The sequence below is a fragment of the Ruditapes philippinarum genome, unplaced genomic scaffold (assembly GCF_026571515.1).
Source record: "Ruditapes philippinarum isolate M1 unplaced genomic scaffold, ASM2657151v2 ctg2268_1_1_1_1, whole genome shotgun sequence".
In the NCBI taxonomy this organism is placed as follows: Eukaryota; Metazoa; Mollusca; class Bivalvia; order Venerida; family Veneridae; genus Ruditapes; species Ruditapes philippinarum.
The window spans coordinates 20,030-38,267 of NW_026867202.1; the positions used below are offsets into that span (position 1 = coordinate 20,030).

Consider the following 18,238-nt stretch of genomic DNA (forward strand, 5'->3'; position numbering starts at 1 on the left):
CATTTAGTAGCTATTTGGTAAAATAGAGAAAATAAGAATCCCTAAAGAAAGCCCAACACGGCAAAATTGAAAATGTTGCAGGCTCGGTTTGATTGAGCCTGTTCATGGACGGTACTGTCAAGTGCAAACTACCGTCCACGCCCCCTAGCGTTTTGAAAATATAGAAACATTAAAAATATCATTTACATTTTATTTAGGAAGTAAATTGAATGCAAACAAACCGTAGCAACATCAAACAATTTCTCCTATCAGCGGACAAAAAGTCTGTAACTCAGATTCCTTGAAAGAAGAGTATTTCTGATCAATATTGCTGGCACAAATGGTCAACAGGTATATTGGCTCGTCCCAGTCGTTGCTAAGACTTACTTGTAAAGTGACCACTGATTGTTATGACATGCATAAAGTAAATATGCTAAAATAGGGAATAAATTATTACCCTTTAAAACATTGTTAATGTAATTCTTATAGTAGAATATTCTATGCTGATCTTCAAGCGAACCATTCCGATCAGAAATTCCGTTTTCTGTTATATATAGCGGCACATTCCCGTACTCATTCTTGATCCAATTCAACAATTTCCTTATACCAATAGGTGTCACTTTAAGCCAATCAGAGCCAGATCTGTGTAAGATACAGTTATTCAGATATAAAATTTGTTATTTCTGAATGAAAATGATTTTGATATATACTAAGATTCATAAACTACGATTCATGCATTTGACTTATTGCTGACTTGGTATTATTTTAATTTACATTAATTTAAAATCCGTTATACAACACTAGTTTATTGCAAGAACAATCTTTGTAGAGTGAATAAAAAACTATACAACCAATAAGTGTTTATAAATAGACTCGAAAGTTGAATAATTGTAGATGCTACAGACTCATATTTGAACAAATTAAACGATGTAGACAAACTGACAATTACAGGTCTGTTTCTTAAAAGAACATACAACAAAGGACGACTAAAAAAGCGAACTGAAATGTCTTCAAATTTGATTGCAAACATACCCGAGCCAATTAGGATCTTTCTCCTCCATAAGTTCTTGGTCGCATTCGTAAGAAGTATCATTTTCATCACATGTTTTATGAGATACCATCACTGATGTGTACATGTTTAACCCAAAGAAGTCAAACGAACCTATCCGATTAAAAACAACACAGTTAAATAGATAGAAGTAGTATCACCTATCGCTTGAAAAATGCAAAAGAATTGATTCTAAAGTTTTAATAAAGCAATCCTTATTCTGATTTTATATCACGTGTTTTATTCCGTGTCATACAAAACATGTACGATCATTTTTTGAATGTCAAATAGGATTAACTATTTGCTGTTCTACTTAAATGGTTATAATACAGACACACATGTACATGAATTGTATACACGGGTATATCTGATCTGTCAGAATCAGCAGATGAGATTCTGTGATTACAACTTCACATATATACACTGTATAAGAGAAATTCGTTTTGAATTCTGTATTGTACAAGACTAATATTCGAAGACAATGACTGCATATCAAGAAATAATTGCAATGAGAAGCATACCTTTAACTAAACGTTTCTCTTCCTCTGAAAACGGCGGTAGTCTAGATTCGTTAAGTCCTTGAACTTTACTTCTTCTGTTAATCTGTTCCTTCATAATATCTGGATAATCTCCATTTATAAAAATAGGATGTGCAAACCAACCAAGATGGAACTGAAGACCTCTTTCAGCAGCGTTTCTATCATCCGGGTCAAATGGATTCTTTGGTACCCACCAATCACAGTTCATAGTTATACCAACTTGCCCTGTATTATATATTTACTTTCATTTGCATTTAAAGGAATATGGCTAAAGCAATTTCATAACAATATAATAACTGGTATAAAAATTGATACACCGTCATTTTACATCTTTTACATGAGACATGATAACTCACTTTAACAACTATTAATCTGAATTGTAGTTTCTCAATACCAAAACAGTCTACCGGTATAATGTGCGATTTCGCCAAATACTTAAATACTTAAATTCTTTTATCATTTCCAATTTTTCTGCCTTAAAGGTGCCAATTTTAATATAAAATAAAAGAAAAAGAAAAAAAAGCTAATAAGTAAATTAAACTGACCATGCTGCGTTGGTCTGAATTTAGCATCGTAAATTCTGTATGCCTTAGCGTGTGCTAAAATCAATGTTCTTGACACTTGATATATCAATGTTCCTTTGGTTCTTAAACCTGTAAAAGTTTAAAAATCTCATTCATAACGAAATATTATAGATTAAATTTGTTAAGCTTTAGCTTTGTGTTATGCGAGTCAAATTGTTCCAACAACAAGAAATTCAATGAAATAGGCTCAATTGTTAGCCCTTGAGTATAAATCAGATTTACAATTTTAATTTTGACACATTTTCAATGGAATTGTCTCCACTATGACACAAAGTGAATGAAATAGAGGGAACAAAGGATTACAAAATAAACTTTTATATAATTATTTAGAAAATTGTTATTGCAAATCGAGTTGACAGCTTCATAATAAGTATAAAAGTTGTTATGCAACAAAAGCTATCCTTAAATGCTGAAATGGTAAACGAAATTTAAATCTGAAAATTACCATTGAAGAGTTATTGTTTATAATCATCTACTATTAATATTTAGTCAAAGTTAAATCAATAATCTACGATTAAATGTGAAATTGGTATACCAGGAGCCATTGCTCCGTACTCGTGTCCCAACAAAGACACGACCCATGGCTCATTTAATGTAATCCAGAACTTAACCTATAAAATATGACAAATAATATCAGAATTTATTGTATCAAGTTTGTCTTATAGTATCAAAATTTCATTGAACATATCTTTATAAAGAAAGCAATGATTATGCAGTTTAAAAAGACTTAATGTTATGGCTTGTTTGTTTTTGTCTGGTTTCACGCCTTTTTGTACGCATGCTTTTGTTATATCTTCGCGACAGATCAAAGTAGCCTGCCGTTCTAGATAAATAATCAGTTATTACCAATTCTTTCTGCAGATTATCGACATGATTTCTTAAGTGTTGAGAGACAAATCACAATTAGGCCAATTTTAATGAAAAATCAAGCTTTGCCCAAGGGCCAAACCAGAAAATGCTTAATTATTCATCTAATGTGTTCTCCATTGAGAATGCGGGCGGACATACCTTTTTCTAATAAATGAACAACCATATGTGTAAGAAATTATTTGGTCTTAATATCATTAGATGAAATCATTTGCAATGAAGCGTATACTCTTACAAATATTCAGATTAATCTGAAACATAATATGAAATACCCTATCTCCAAATGCATCAAAACAGACATCAGCGTAGGCTGCAAAATGATCAGCCGTTGTTTCGTTCCTCCAGCCTCCGTAGTCTTCTAGTGCTTGTGGGAGATCCCAGTGGTATAGGGTTATCATGGGAGTAATTCCTGCATCAATCAGGGCGTCAATTAGGTTATTGTAATAATCCAGTCCTTCGTGGTTAATCTCACCATAACCTTTTGGAAAAATTCGTGGCCAGGAAACCGAGAAACGATAATGAGTGACCTTAACACAGAGAAAATATAGAAAATAGATGTGTGTGTATGACATGAAAGACCGGTTGAGAATTGTTTGTAGATGTTCTAAAACTTGTGTAAAGATCTTTTTGAAAACAACATACTCATATCATAGTATTTCTTGTGCTGAAAACAAAACTGTGAATCCTTTGTCATTATTCGAGAGATAGGTAAGACTCTTGATATAAAGAACTTATAACAAGTTAATAATTAGTAATCAGTTCTATAAATCAACGGCATGAATTGGCTGTAAAATTACAATGATAATATATACACACCCCGAGTCCTTGAAGTAGCTTAACATCTTTCTCGTAATATTTGTAGCTGTAACATGCCACATCACCGGTGTCATTATTATCAACCTTCCCAGGTGTATGAGAGAATGTGTCCCAGATACTCATCCCACGGCCTATGATTGAAGAATTGAAAAAAATATTCATTTTGGGTAAACTGGTTCGCATAAGTCAGTTACTAAGGTATTGTTTAAATGTATCGTATTTTTTAAATGTATCATAAAAAAAGAAACATTCTAAAAAGCAACAGTTAGTACTCAATGTGAATCATTGACTTGGTTACTGATTTTAGATTAAGTTTGATATCTTAGGCACGATAATTAAATCAATATATTTCAGCAAAAAATTGTTTAATATAATATAGAATTGGTACAAAATATGACAATTATATAGGAAAGTGTATATCACATATGGATTAGAGTGAGATTCAAAACAAACAAAAGAAACTTTTATCTAATGTCGGTAGTTCTAACGTTGTTTTGTAACGGACATGATCAAAACCGTCCAATAAAAGTATTATACCTCCTTCGTTCCAACCTCCTTCAACTTGATAAGCTGCGGTAGCGGCACTCCAAGCAAATTTGTCGGGAAAATTTTCATACATAAATTCGTTCTCTTGCGGAAGAAAAGAGTCTGTATCGTTTTCTTTAAAGCCATTATTAGATATCACATTTCTGTATAAGATGGGTGAAAGCGTATTTAATACTTTGCTAAGTTAATGTTAATCAAAATTGCAAAACATAATAATAAAGCCTGCTTAAAACTAGGTGGAAATAAAATTATTGCCAAATATATGTGGATTTAATTGTTTCGATTCATAGACGCCATTATATAAATATTGCATAAGTTTGTGAGTAACAGCAAAAATATCATCCAAAGGAAATACTATTGTGTTATTCTGATTTTATTAAAACCAAACATTGGGACACTGTTTCTATAGCTATTTATTTTTCAGATTTTCGCTGTGAAAAAAATACTGGTATCTATGTAACAGTACAAAATATTTAAGTCACATGGTACACTTGAATGGACCTTAAGAATAACGACCATTGGCCTATGGGAAATTAACATTATAAGACCAGTGACGGGTAATAATGTTTAATGATAGCTTCCATCCACTTCTCCTTGTATCAGCATTAGACGGTTTGTTTATCAAATGAAAAAATGCACATATGTATAGACACTACCGTAAATCTCAAAAGTATTACAGGAATGTCGAGTCTATCTATGATATTATGTTATATGTAAAAGCTATCTGTAACTTTTTTTCAGGAGAATATGAGAAAAACGATTAAACACAAAGTATAATGTAAATCTGTAATTTTTATGAGATTCTTTGCCGGATTCAAGTGAAAAGCGTTGCAACGCTTTTCAATTGCGAGTCATTTTTACAATGAAAATGATTATTCTGGAAAAAAAGAATGAGGAAATGATTTAAAATTTGCACACAAGTTATTTTCAAGACCCATTAAATGGCACACAAATTTAGAAAAAAATATTTTCACTTCCGTCAAGTTATGGTTTTTAATAAAGTTACCTGTAAAATCTTGATGACGCTTTAGGGGTCCTTCTTCGGTTAGAATCTTTAAAATCAACCTGATACATTCCAAAATGCTCAGAATAACCTGCACTCCACTCAAGGTTGTCTAGAAGGGACCATGCCGTGTAACCCTTGACATTTACTTTATCAAGCTTTACCGCTGAAATAGATTAAACAGTTTGGTTGATATCATATTTGCACTACCAGTTCTATCGTGTAAAAACATCGGTCAAAGCAGGATGTGAAATACATATTGTATCACAAAATACTTTAAGCAATTTTTACTTCGTACTAAATGTTTATCAAACCATGACAAGTAAACTATTGCTGAAAACTGCATAAACCTATGTTTCATTAAATATAATTGTCAAAAGATACAAGACGAACATTATCTCACAGACAAATTATCTATTATGTTATAGAGCATTTACCTTTCAAAACTTCATCGATGTATTCTTTATGATAATTGACTCTGTCAGTATCATTTAACTCTCCCGTGTTGTCTGAAACACCATTAGATGTTATATAAATGGGAATGTCACCATAGTGTGTCTTGACCCAGTTTAGCGACTTCCGTATTGCCCAAGGTACCACCTTCAACCAAAATGATCCGGACCTTTTGAAACGACAAAATATATACCGTATCACTTTAAATCAACTCTTAGAATAATTAGATTTTGTTTGCTTGTTTTTGGGTTTTACGTCACATCGACACAGTATAAGTCATATCGCGACGTTCCAGCTTTACTGTTGGAGGAAGACATCAAGTGCCCTTCCGTGCATTATTTCAGGCACAAGAATAAGATAGTCAAAATAAATAACATATATACAAATACGCATAAAATAATTTACGTCTCAAAATATTAACATTTTTCTTTTACAACAGCGCTTTAAAATATAATTATGTACTGGAACAAAGTTAATATTGTCGTCAATTTTAATTTTCAGGGGAATAAAAGCTCTTACGCTTTCCATTTCGGGTCTTTGATGCACTTGGTTGCACTGTCCTGCCAAAAACCATTTTCTTCAATTGCAAAGCTCTCTTCAGTACACAGATACCCAGTAAATACATTTATGCCCATAAAGTCAGCTGATCCTATGGTTTGTGAAATACAGTCATATGCATCAAATAATCAGCAAACAATTTTATAGCATTTACATAATTATGTTAAATTTGTTCCGAAATACGTTTTGTGTTCTTAATAAAATTCAGCGTAAAACTATTAATAGTTTGATGGTACCTTTGCATTTAATTAGCTATCATCATACATAGAAACTGGTTGTTTTATTTCTTAACAAAAGCATACCATAAATTTTACGATTTTTAGATGACAACTGACAAAATCTTACCTTTAAGATCATTTATTTCTTGCTCTGTAAATGATGGTAATCTGCATTCATTATCTCCTCTTGCAATACTTCGGTTACAAATTTTTTCTTTCATGATCTGTGGATAATCGCCGTCGCCAAATATAGGGTTAGCAAACCAACCTAGGGTGAACTGCATTACCGTTTCAGAAGCTTTCCAATCCGATGGTGCAAATTCATCTTTTGGCTCCCTCCAGTCAGCGTTCAATGCCAGACCAAGCTTACCTGATTAAATTAATTAGGCTATTAAATATTCTATCAAGTCCTATTTACTTTCAATCTTTTCAAGAATATATGAAGACTCTAGTTGTCATTTTAATGTTGTTGCTAACATTAAGTTATATTTTCAAACTTTAAATGCCTTCAATACGTGCAAATAAACAGTATATATTTTATATGTATTTTCATCTTCGAGACAAACACAATGATTTACATTTTAAGCGTGATAAATTATAGGATTAAATGTTACAATAAACATGTTTATATGCAACTTTAAAGGGAGACACAGGCAAAATTTTCATTTCTTAGTTTTGAGTTTTTCATTTATTACTCTGTAAATACCCTCAAAATGAATACTTTAGACAGTCAAAGGAACAAAACTTTTCTGCATATAAAGAATAAAATGGTGGTTTCCTAACTTGACCCGCGTGGGTCAGGTTAGAGCGCTAGCATTTCACAATAGTTGTCAAAGTGAACTCTGGAAACGTTAAAGAACATGTCAAATGAATGACTTAGGCTTGTTTCAATCATACAATATCCAAAATATATGTTATTGTAACTTCAAGGGTTTGTTCAAGTCAACTGACTTGTTTAAAAACTATTTGGTGATTCTATTGGCGTCTAAATTTTGTTTATTATATATAGATATATTTACGCTTCAAACCCAAAATATATAGAATTTAAACAGAAATTCAAGCTGAAACTTCCAGAAAAGACATTTTAGCATGATTTGAGTACATAAGATCATTTTAATATTTTGTCATTATTTTGCCTGAATATCCCTTTAACTAGTATAGTTTGAATAAAAAGAATTTTATGAACATGCACATGGCAATATTAAGTTATAGAAAATACCTCCATAAGCTGCATATTTCTTCTGATAAAGTTTATATGCGTAAAGGTGCGCTTTTAGCATGTTATGGCCAGCTATGTATTCATTTAACCCAGGTCTACTTTTTCCAGGAGCATCAAATGCTATGCCATAACCATCGATGCTTGCAACGTACGGTTCGTTAATAGTTATCCACGTCGATACCTGTATTGTTATGAAAATCATAAACGCGCATGTTATTTTACTTCTAGAAAATTGCCTTTTGATAAAACATGATAATACTTGTAAAGGTAGTGGTGGTTATATACATGAGCAGGCCTTTGACCCATGTGTTCATTAACTCTAGCTAGATAATATTCTGAGATAATAGATTATTTGATACGGTGTTTAGGAAAGTCAAACGGAACAGTTACAACAAGGGTGGTTTCAGAAAACACGTTTGAAAATTACCCTGTCAGCAAAAGCGTCAAAGCAAGCATCAGCAAACGTTTTAAAATAATCTGCAGTCTCGTTGTTGAGCCATCCACCTTTGTCTGCAATATATGAATGGATTTTGTATTGTATTTTTCGGTTTGTATTCTTTTTGAAGTAAGTGTTAAAATATTGAAAATAAAATATTCAAAATTTGAATACATTTTGATGCTTAACTTCTTGTAATATATAATAGTATTATTAAATCCTATTTTTACGTCCTGCTGGGCTCCTTGTAGGTGGTCCTTTGTTGCTGGGTTGTTTGGTGATGTGAATGCTGCCCTTCCTTTTTGATCTTTGTTTTTTATATTTCATTTAGACTGCTCACGAGAGATAAGGAAAGCTGCAACATCTCTCATTTATTTTGTGAGATAGAATGTCTTCATGCCTTTTTGAGTTGTATTGCGACTGACTCTTAATTCAAAGTGTGATCATTCACAAATCAATAATTTGGTGTCTGTAAGATACACTAAAACATATATTAACTAAAGTTTCTTTTTAACACACCTACCTTCTAAAGCCTGTGGGAGATCCCAGTAATACAAAGTGACTACAGGTTTAATGTTCCATTTGATGAGCTCATCTATAAGGTTGTTATAATACTGTATACCCTTTGGATTGACTGGGCCAGTCCCGTTTGGAAATATCCGAGTCCAAGATATCGAGAAACGATAGTTGTTTACCTATTTAGAATGATACATAGAACTAAGCATTGATCAGGAAACACGTGATTACAGTATTACGCTTTTGCAAGATTTGTGTTTGCACGGTTAAAAATCCGAATTTGATGAATAGCCTAACTGACATGATCTTTTGGGTAAAAATAGTAAAACTGACTTATAACTTTTCATTTAGTTTTTAAAATAGAAATGATTTTCTTTCCTTATGTATGAGGTAGCGGCAACTGGCGTCTTAAATGTTTAAAATCATAAACATCAAAATAGGTATTTTAATTTGTTTTGGTGAAGCCGATTAAACTTTACAGTGAAATATGTTTATAGGTTTAATTAACTTCTTGTTTTACAGTGATGTTGTTTACAAAGAAGCGAGTACGAGTAAAATACTGTTGTACACTTCACTTGACAACTTACATTTACTTTTTACCAGTGGGACAAAAATGCTAAAATTGTTTTACTTGACACGATTTGTTGTAAGTATCTCAAGATATATACCTTGAGGTGACGTAGAAGCTGCACATCCTCTTTATATTTATGATAACTGTCAGCAGCAATGTCTCCGGTATCTCTGTTCTTGGCTTTACCATCATGAGTAAATGTATCCCAAATACTTACACCACGACCTTTTATCAAACAACTTTGTGCAAATGATTATAAGTATTTGTGCATTTGATAAGCAAAGATATATGAAAAAACGTGAATTTTCATATTGAGGACAATGTCGCACTACTAATATACATTTGTATATTCATCTGAAACACGGGTATTTTTTTCTATTTTTTTCTTTTTTATGTATTAAGTTTAAGGTTATTTCTTGATGCACGTGCCTGTCTTCGTATACCTTATGGGTGTCTTAAATAACGAACAAATATATAAATTAATAATGCTATAATAATACCGTCTTCTTTCCATGCACCTTCAACTTGATATGCTGATGTTGCAATACCCCATTGGAAATCCTCAGGAAAAGTGTCATAATAAAATTTTCCAACAAAATCTGGAGCAGTTCCTCGCCCTCCAATAGCTGGATAGCCAGGTTTAAACCCATTTTCCGCTACCATCTGTATAAAAATTGTTATTGTTTTTTATTATGCTACAAACATTGCATTTAAGTAAAACAACAGACTCCCCCGATGAACGAACGCTAAAAACGGTAACAATAGAGAAAAATGTTGCAGACACAGTTTGATTGAGATTCTTCAATTTATTTGACGGTAATGGTAAGTACAGGCTGTAAGTGGATTGGTCCACACTGGGCACATTTTCCAAAAGTATTTCAAATCTTGATGAAGTCAAAAAGCATGCATCATTTGGATATTGTAATGAAAAATGATGATTAAGTTCTAAGGAGAAATTTAGGCCATTTATAGAATAGAATGAAATAAATTATAATAATTATTCTGTTCTTAAATAATGTAGATTTGCATGGAAATATATGTAATGTTTGAAATGTAAATTTATAAATGTTTCACAACTTTCATATGTTATTCAATGTGGATTTGCTAAAGGTTACACCGATACCCCATATTCATGTTTTTGTTCTTACAACTCTATCATAGTAAAAAACTAAGAATATCAATTTTAAACGTGCTATGGTGTACCATATTATTTTGAAATTGTAAAAAACAATCCGGTGTGTTACAAAGCCGCAATTCTGTCTTTGGACAAAGTTTCAAATGAACCCAAATTTTGGTGCCATTCTGTATCCAAGCTGTGCGTGTATCCCATGAGTAAATAATTGTGCTCTAAACGAAAAGAAAACAAGTTATTCTCAAAGGAAAAACATGTCCTAAAGTTGATTATACATTATTCAATTTGGAACAACGTAACAACCAAAGAAGGGAAAACATATAGAGGACATTAAAAGAACAACCAACACAACAAATATGTTGTGTTGAACGATCTTTAAGTATCGGATATATAACATCTATAACTAAATGCACCGGGAAATTTATTTACGGCCTCCATACATCACAAACATTACCGATGTGTCTATAAAATAGACAAAACAAGTTCCCTAAAAGGCCAAAAACTGTAAAATTGAAAATTTCCAAGCTCCAATTGATTGAGCCTGTCTAAGGACAATAGAAGCTAGCTAAATTTAAATCTATTAATAAGATTCACCTGTGAGTAGCATATTTAAATAATTGCAGATTTGATGCCAATATCATGTATTATTAAATGGTTTCTTGAAAATTGTTTCATAATTATTTATAAAATATTTTCAAATTATCTTTCTTTTTCATCAATCAGATTTGAAACGTGCACCAAGTAGCCTCATATTCATGTTTCGTACATCATTTCCATATCCCTCTATCTCATTATGTGAATACGTGCCGTTCTGAGTGTACCGATATCATTTTGAAGATTATGACTAAGAAATAAATACCTGGGTATACCAATAAGCCGATCCTTTAGGTATTCTAGGTCTCTCTGGGTCACTAAAATTTACATAATGAATTCCAAACTTCTCTGCGTAACCAACACCCCATTCAAAATTATCCATTAGTGACCATGCTGTGTATCCTTGTACGTTACAACCGTCAAGTTTTATTGCTTAAAACAGACAATTAAAATTGTAAATATGTCATTTGCAAATTTAATACAATTCTTGTACATGATATAAGTACAATCTGTTGAAGCATCAAGTAGCCTTAAATTATAACCATGCTGTTCTTTTGTCCTGGTTGACGGTATACATATACACATATAGTGGCGACATGACGCGTCAGACTACTAATCTAAGGATTTCCAAACCTGTAAGTTCAAACTGTTGTTTCCTTGAGCAAGAAACTTGACAATCATTGCTAAGTACTGGTTGGTTCCAGGAACGGTTCCGAAGTGTTTTAATAAGCTTATAGCTTCCAACACAATCGAACTTAAATAAATTTGTATAAACTAATATACATATATGAAGATAAGTCATCTATACAATGTTCATGTATGACCGTATACCGGTATCTTAGTTTGCAATATAAGAATGATCAGAACAATATTCGGTTAATGTTGTACCTATTTTGGTATACATGCATGCAAGTCTTAGTTGGCAATATAATAATAATTTGACGACTTCCATAGTGTTCTTTTTACATTGCATGTCCTCACTATAATATACATGCCAGTCTAAAGTGACTTGTCTTAATGACATTCACTTTGTTTAATATTACATATTGTGTCGCATAATGCGCATGAGCATCTTTATCTCTTACTAGTTCACCAATTCACCTTTCAGCATTTCATTGATATATGTCCTGTAATAATGAATCCTGTGATAGTCACGGAGTGTAGCATTTCTGTCAGATATACCATTCTCTGTTACATACACCGGTACGTTATTGTATTCTTTCTTCAGCCAATTCAATATTTTTCTCATTCCAAACGGTGTTACTTTCAGCCACCCTGATCCCGACCTACAAGCGTCAAGGTTAAGATTTACTTTATTCATTATTATTGTAATCGTTACTTGTACATTTTTGGTAACATTTAGAGAAAAACTCTAGAACCTCAGTCCTAGTAAAATCTGTTACTCAGTATGTTGTAACTTTTATTATTAACATGTGTGCTCAAGTTCATTTTTATAATGCTGAATACCTTTAGAACGCCAAAATTCGCTTCACAGTGAAATTTATAATATGTTCATTGATAACTGATTTTGCAAAGACTCGCTAAAAATGTCAGAATGAACATGAAAACCTTCCTCTTACACCAGAAATGTCAATTTAAATCTTTGATAATATTACGTTTTTGGAATAAAAACGGCTGATAAATGTTTCTACAAATTTAATAAATAACATGAAATTTGAAAGATAATTGATAAAAGATTCTTACCCTAGCCAGTCTGGACTACCGGCACCTTTGATATCTTTATCGTCGTCATAGCTACCATGTTCGTCCGTCTTCTTGTCCGCCGTTACCATACCAGACGTGTAGAAATTCAGCCCAAGAAAATCGTACGTGCCTTAATTCAAATGGTAAACAGAATTATTTAGGAAAATGTCTACCTTACGAAAAAAATCAGGGTATTTTTTTAAATATTTTTCATTTTTTTAGTATCTCCCAATAATCAATGGCAATTGAGAATAATTAAATAAAAGCACTTGATATAACGTTGTATTTTTCTATCTAATATTCTATAAAAATAATATTTACAGTTAACTGAACGATAAAATTTATATATTAATCATTCATATTTTTTTCACTGGAGAACAATAGAATAGAGTCAAGCAACTGTAGAAACTTTTTGTCTTTTTAATGTGACTTTTCAAGTAGATGATTACAAAAATACTATGATCATACAAGATAACACCAGGTAAATCAGTATTATTTCATCAACCTCTTTCTTTAAAAAAGTTCATATTGTCAATTATAGTAATACAGGTGTCTGATTATCTTCAAATATTTGGTAAACCTTTGATTCCTTAATTCATATTTTGAAGGGATAAATGTATATCTCGACCGTAATCTACGATTATACATTACCGTTGATAAAGATTTTTTCTTGGAATGTGAATTCCGGCAATCTCGACTTTTTGAACCCTTGTTTCATACTCTTCTCGTGAACGTTTTTCTTCATAACTTCAGGATAATCTCCATTCACATAGATGGCGTGAGCAAACCATCCCAGGTTGAAATTAATGTCACGGTTAGACGTGTCAAGATCATCAGGATTGTATTTATCAAATGGTTCTGACCAACCAACATTCAGTGTAATACCAATTTTACCTGGAAAAAACACATAATCATTATATAAATAAATAGCTGTTATATCTTTGACGACCAATTGGAGTCTTGTTGTAGCTTAAACAGTCTTTAAAAACTAAACTAGAATTCACAAAAATTTTTATCTAAGATAAAAGTGTTAATGAATTGTGCCTGACATATTATAAATAAAAGCACTGTCTTAAAGTAAACATAATGCTCTTTTCTTGTTGTTTTTTCGATGTCAAGTTGAGCATAATCGACTTAATATTTCAAAAATGGTAATTGACCACCAGTTGATATTGAAACATGTTTAGGATAAATTACAAATCTCCTTTAAATATAAAAAAGATTGCCATGCTCTTTATATGAATTGAACGTGACAGGTAAATTCAGATGACCACGAGAGCAATTTATCATTCGCGCGAAGTAAAGTATAGAATTGAAAGTAACTAAGAAAAAAATGTGAGGTAACTTTGACTTCACCTGTTCAATCACAATATACCATTGGATGGACATAGTGTCACTTTAGATAATATATGATAACATACATTTTGCATACAATTTGCTATTTTTATCTTAACATATATCAGGTTTCTCACCTCCCTTGCTCTTGTGCCCAGATTCGTATACACGATAAGCTTTAGCATGAGCTTTGATGAGATTATGTGTGGCTATATACACGTCCTCTCCTGGAGAATAATGTCCCGGTGGAAACACAGCTATACCGTATCCCATATATGCAACAATCCATGGCTCATTAAAAGTTATCCAAAACTTTACCTACAAATCAAAGAAAAACTCATAAATTAACATTCTCAAATCTTACTTAATACTTTAAAATCACAATTTTTGCAGTGTCTTATCGTGATTGAAACAATACCTTTACCTTTGATAAAAGTTGTCAAGAATTCTCAAATTTATCAGTTTCAAAGAAATACCCGATGCAACAATAATTCATAACTTGGCATACCTTGTACTGCAATACTTTGGTATTCTTAATTATTTGAAGTGTCTTCATAGATAAAGCAATATCTTTATCTTTAATTAAAATTAGCGTCTCAAATATCCGATTTACAGACCTCATGACTTTGAATGCTTGATACTGCAATACTTTGATATTCTAAATATTTTGAAGTGTCTTAGAAGATTATAAACAATAATTTTACCTTTGATATAGTCTGATTTTATTGACCTGTCAATTATGAATACATTATAGCACTCATTTAAATATTCGATCCTACTTCGGTTTTGTCCGTTTATTTTACGAGAATTAATATGGAGTATATAGCTAACGTTTGTAAAACTCCAACTAGCTTAATGTAGGTTATCGTACCATCCGCAATAGCAACGTCGGTTAAGTGATTACCTAATGTATGAGAGGTCCGAGGTTCGATCCCTTCTTTTTGACATTTTTTTTATACGTCACTTATTTTTAGACTTATTTTTTCTTTATTCTTACGTATATTATAATGAAAATGGTCAAGCGCTTTCAGAATTTTCTACACAGATATGAAACAACTAAGAAACACTGAATTGTCACGTTTTGCATTGTATTTTACGGCACTGAAATGACATTTATTGATCTTAATCCGAATGAATCTTGAATATTAATTCTTTAACAATGTTATATACAAAAGTATTGTATTAACAAAAAAGTGCAAAAACCTATTAAAACAGAAAGAACAACATTAACTTCAAAAATTTTGAAAATAGTTATGAATAAGAAAAAATGGCTGGACATACGCTGATTCGATCTTACAACACGTAGGACATTTAGAAATTATATACCCGTAGTTTACCCTATTGCGCTATAACGGTCAGTGTAACTAATGCATTGAAACCAGATGAATTCAATCATATCGTACTGCTTAAATCTCACGGAATTTACCGAACATTTATCGAATATTGATATATTCTGTGCATTGACCGTATAATCAGTATGGAATTGACAGGTTAATAAAATCAAACAATAAATAATTGAAGTTTTATTTAATTCATTTTCAAGTTTCATATGTGGTTATAATATTATTACAGCAGTACATATCTTAATTTGCAGTGCAATTATTTATATAAAACATTGTCACTATAAAAGTTTGAAATGAATTATGTATACCCTGTCACCAAATCTTTCGAAGCATAAATCAGCATAATCTCTAAAGTGATCCGTAGTTGTTTCATTCAGCCAACCTCCGTGGTCTTGTAAAGCTACTGGCAAGTCCCAATGGTACAATGTTACCATTGGTTCAATTCCTTTAATGATATGTATATATTCTTATTAAATTTGGTTAAGATTTCTTTTTTTCAAACATTGGAAAAATGATCATTCTACCATAAAAGATCATGCAAATAGTAATGTCGCTATATATGGTTCTAAAGAATGTTGTGTATGCGTTGTATGTCTAACAAATATTGTTACAGTTCATGACAATGCCAGTTCTATGAGAAATCATAACTTTGAATAACATCATAAGATGAAATATAAAACCAAATATAACCTCTGTTTTACTTACACAAACATATCTTCAGAAGAACCAACATCGATGGGTTCATTTTTTTTTTGAAATACTGAATATACATTTTGATTGATAGACCCCTACTCTGACCTTCAATTTGAATAACATTAACCACAAACATTGACATGTGCCTTTTTGTTAAAAAATATGTTGTTGTGAATTTCTTATTGTATTCACTAATCTAATAATTAAAATTAGTCAGGTCAGGAATATATGCATAGGCTTTTGTGTAAATTTTGTACCTTCTGCTTGGAGAGCGTTGATCAGATTATTATAGTATTGTATCCCCTTTTCGTTGATGTTATCTTTTGTGCCATCAGGCATGAGTCGGGTCCAAGCAATCGAAAATCGGTAATATTTCGTCTAAAATAGTCAATATATTAAAGTTACATATCTACGATATTTATGTTACAAAATATAATACACTAATGTGATATTTTCATAAATGAATGTCAATTATGAATAAAACAATGAAACAAGTGAGACAAACTAAGAAACAATCTAACACACCATTTCACTGACAAAGATTTAATTTTATTAATATATCTAGATTTGATATGAAGGAAAAGTCATCTTTTACAAGCATAATAAATGCATGTTTTGCCAAATTCGCTAAAGATAATTTTAACTCTCTAATGTTACCTACCCCTAGTGCTTTTAGTATTTTTACATCTTCCATATATTTATGGTAACTGTCACATGCTATTTTTCCGTTGTCATTATTGAAAACATTTCCTGGTGTATTTGCGTGAACATCCCATATACTCAATCCTTTCCCTGAAATATCAATGGCTATGAAAAATAAAACACTATACGTACATCTTTGAGTATATTTCTCAATTAACATAGAACGAAAGCAAATACCAAAAAAAAAAATAATAATATTTTCGTGTAATCTATGCATTGTGTGCTTATTTTCCTGCAGACACAGAGCATTAAAGGTTTGTATTTATTTCATTTTTTTTTTAGAAACAATAATCTTTGAATGTAAAATAAAAGTACATGTATACCGTTGTCTTAAAAGCCCTCTCCGAATGCAGCTTTCAAATTATCTTTTACATATTTTCAGGAAACAAATATGATATGGACAAGTCCATTCAATCACGCAGTATTTCTATTATGTAACATAGTGGATATTAAATAAATTACCGTCTTCGTTCCAGCCACCTTCAATCTGATAGGCTGAGGTTGCCGAGCTCCATGCGAAATCTTCGGGGAAATCATCGTAATAGATACCATCTTCATGCAGAATCCGACCACTTGCAAATGCTCCTGGACCGTTATAACCCCGCGTAAAACCATTGTCTTTAATTATCTTTAATATTGAATAGAAAATTTTTTATAGAAGTTATGAACCACCATAGTTTATTGGTAATGAATATACACTTTACGAAACTTATATATAAGTACTCCGATTTCAAACTTGCAGGAAAACTCCGGTTTTCAAAATACATGTATTTGATTTTTTTTTACAATGGTGATCTCAGTTACTGATTTTCTGTTAAGTTTGAGTTATTTTAAAATGCGTTTACTATTATAAAATGATGATACTATGATAAAAGTTTATACAGTATCGCCTTACACTAGTTATAGTAATTCTAACACAATATAATAAAAAGTTGATCGGAGTACTTATAAGTCTCGTTAAGTGTACATGCATTTATTTCTTTTAAAAAAGTTCTAACTCAATTCTAGAAGCAAACTGTCTCTTTATTAGTTAAACAATTTCTTTCACTTCATGTAACAATAAACGGACATTTATTTCGTGTAATATTAGGAAAGTTATAAAGATAATCACAATGTACTACCACAAAATAATGACCATCTTGTAGCACGATCAGCAATATACTCGAGTAACAATGTGAGCTAGGTGAAAACAATAAAAACAGAGAAGATGTCGAATACCTGAGTGTATAAAACGGAGGATAGTTTCTTAGTCCTCGACATTGTATCTTTGTTCACAGTATATAGACCACCAATCTGCTTGGAAAGAATTGACGAAGCACGGTCAACAAGATTTTGTACATAGAGACCTTTCAAGCCGGTGACTTGATCAACGTTGATTGCTG

General features: G+C 31.7%; 1 protein-coding gene across 1 annotated transcript in view; it reads right to left on the bottom strand.

Moving 5' to 3' along the window:
• LOC132735276 (lactase/phlorizin hydrolase-like) overlaps window positions 1–18,223 on the bottom strand; it is a 34,775-nt gene extending 16,552 nt beyond the window's left edge. The window contains exons 1-27 of the mRNA XM_060722214.1: window positions 18,075–18,223; window positions 17,319–17,484; window positions 16,816–16,946; window positions 16,412–16,532; window positions 15,770–15,906; window positions 14,256–14,436; window positions 13,435–13,677; window positions 12,784–12,913; window positions 12,181–12,365; window positions 11,345–11,511; window positions 9,854–10,016; window positions 9,451–9,578; window positions 8,790–8,961; window positions 8,258–8,340; window positions 7,831–8,011; window positions 6,739–6,981; window positions 6,355–6,484; window positions 5,820–6,004; window positions 5,386–5,548; window positions 4,371–4,522; window positions 3,834–3,964; window positions 3,290–3,544; window positions 2,686–2,761; window positions 2,112–2,219; window positions 1,549–1,791; window positions 1,012–1,141; window positions 437–621 (exon numbers count right to left, since the gene is read on the bottom strand). Coding sequence (XP_060578197.1) covers window positions 437–621; window positions 1,012–1,141; window positions 1,549–1,791; window positions 2,112–2,219; window positions 2,686–2,761; window positions 3,290–3,544; window positions 3,834–3,964; window positions 4,371–4,522; window positions 5,386–5,548; window positions 5,820–6,004; window positions 6,355–6,484; window positions 6,739–6,981; window positions 7,831–8,011; window positions 8,258–8,340; window positions 8,790–8,961; window positions 9,451–9,578; window positions 9,854–10,016; window positions 11,345–11,511; window positions 12,181–12,365; window positions 12,784–12,913; window positions 13,435–13,677; window positions 14,256–14,436; window positions 15,770–15,906; window positions 16,412–16,532; window positions 16,816–16,946; window positions 17,319–17,484; window positions 18,075–18,116 — 4,231 coding nt within the window. The 5' untranslated portion in view covers window positions 18,117–18,223. The remainder of the gene's footprint in view (window positions 1–436; window positions 622–1,011; window positions 1,142–1,548; window positions 1,792–2,111; window positions 2,220–2,685; window positions 2,762–3,289; window positions 3,545–3,833; window positions 3,965–4,370; window positions 4,523–5,385; window positions 5,549–5,819; window positions 6,005–6,354; window positions 6,485–6,738; window positions 6,982–7,830; window positions 8,012–8,257; window positions 8,341–8,789; window positions 8,962–9,450; window positions 9,579–9,853; window positions 10,017–11,344; window positions 11,512–12,180; window positions 12,366–12,783; window positions 12,914–13,434; window positions 13,678–14,255; window positions 14,437–15,769; window positions 15,907–16,411; window positions 16,533–16,815; window positions 16,947–17,318; window positions 17,485–18,074) is intronic.
• Window positions 18,224–18,238: the final 15 nt, after the last annotated feature.